Source organism: Trachymyrmex septentrionalis, unplaced genomic scaffold, assembly GCF_001594115.1.
Source record: "Trachymyrmex septentrionalis isolate Tsep2-gDNA-1 unplaced genomic scaffold, Tsep1.0 scaffold118, whole genome shotgun sequence".
Classification (NCBI taxonomy): domain Eukaryota; kingdom Metazoa; phylum Arthropoda; class Insecta; order Hymenoptera; family Formicidae; genus Trachymyrmex; species Trachymyrmex septentrionalis.
In genome coordinates, this window is record NW_017304310.1 from 30844 (window position 1) to 32306 (window position 1463).

The 1463-nt window shown below is 37.9% G+C and overlaps 1 protein-coding gene across 3 annotated transcripts in view; it reads right to left on the reverse strand.

The window, feature by feature from the left end:
- The window catches only part of LOC108754362 (potassium voltage-gated channel protein Shaker), a 53249-nt gene that overhangs the window by 9631 nt on the left and 42155 nt on the right, over positions 1–1463 (reverse strand). The window contains exon 6 of one of the 3 annotated variants that reach the window (XM_018496616.1): positions 84–213. In XM_018496616.1, coding sequence (XP_018352118.1) covers positions 84–213 — 130 coding nt within the window. Of the gene's footprint in view, positions 1–83; positions 404–1463 lie in introns of all 3 variants that reach the window. The other 2 variants (XM_018496620.1, XM_018496627.1) reach the window with 2 other exon arrangements.

A 1463-nucleotide genomic window follows, 5' to 3' on the forward strand; every position in this document is an offset into this window, starting at 1 on the left:
TCTCCTTTTCTCAACGACCTAAACGGTCATCATTTTTTTGCGGGCATTAACTAAAGTCTTAAATGAAAGTGAGTACATCATACGTCATGTCACCATAGCCCACGGTCGTCATCGTGACAACGGCCCACCAGAACGCGTCCGGAATGGACTTGAAGTATGAATTCTCGGAGCCGGCCTCCGCGAAGTATACCGCCGACGAGAATAGCACCACACCTGCAATGCAAGGAAGAAAACACCGGTTCAGTGGGTTTAACGCCCCCGGTGGCTCTGTACCTCATGTCGCCGTAGCCCACGGTCGTCATTGTGACCACCGCCCACCAAAACGCGTCCGGTATCGATTTGAAGAAGCTGTCCTGCGTGCCGGCCTCCGCGAAGTAGACTGTCGACGAGAACAGCACCACACCTGCAACGCACACAAGAGGAAGGCACGTGTCAGGACGGTATACGTCATCGTCCACACGCGTCGTATACATCGGTCTCGCGGACGCGAGGATCCGACTACTGAGATCGTCCGATCTGTTCGTCTTCCTGATCGCACCTGGAATTGTCCATGTGACATACGTGTATCCCAGGATTAAATAGAATTATTTATGATCCAGGTAATCGGTTGATCGCACCTGGACTGTCCACATGATATACGTTGTAAGTACATGGCTCAGTTATTAGAATCATCCAATCTGGATAATTTCATGATCACACCTGAAACACTTGGACCTAGAATGTCCATATTCTAGAACTAGAATCAACTGATTGCCTTTCAATTAATTTCTGATTTATTTTCAGTTAAAAATGTGTTAAATGATTTTTTAGTGAGAATCTACTCGTCTGTCAATAGCAAAGAAAACATTAGTAGAAATTTTGTACAATTTTATTGTCTTTTTATATATTAATATAGTGATACATTCAATAACAGAAAACTTTTCCCTGTAACACTGAAGCATCGGAAATGTGTGTGTGTGTGTGTGTGTGTGTGTGTGCGTGCGCGCGCGCGCGTGCGTATGTGTGTGTGGTGCGTATGTGTGTGTGGTGCAAACAATTTTATTTTTGAAAAAGATTAACATTGTTTTAGGGAGAAGATAAATTAACTTGTACAGTAGAATCTCGTTTGTAAAATGTAATAATATTTTAATAGCTTACATTTATTTTTGTATAGCTGTAAAACAGTAACATTTTAATATAAGTAAAAATTTAGAAAAAAATTGAATCAAAGATAATAAATTTTATCAGGATTTCTAAAAGTATTATTATATATATATATATATACATTGCATAATATCTCTCAATCTTCATTTATTATTCAATCTATGAATTTTAAATAAGTGTTATTATGTAAATATATATAGTCTTATTATGTAAATTTATGTGTATAACCAATCAATTATAAGAAATTAATCTAAAAAACAAAAAATAATTATAATGTAATTGTAGCACCAAAAAAAAAATCTGTAAAGGTTGTGTGTGTG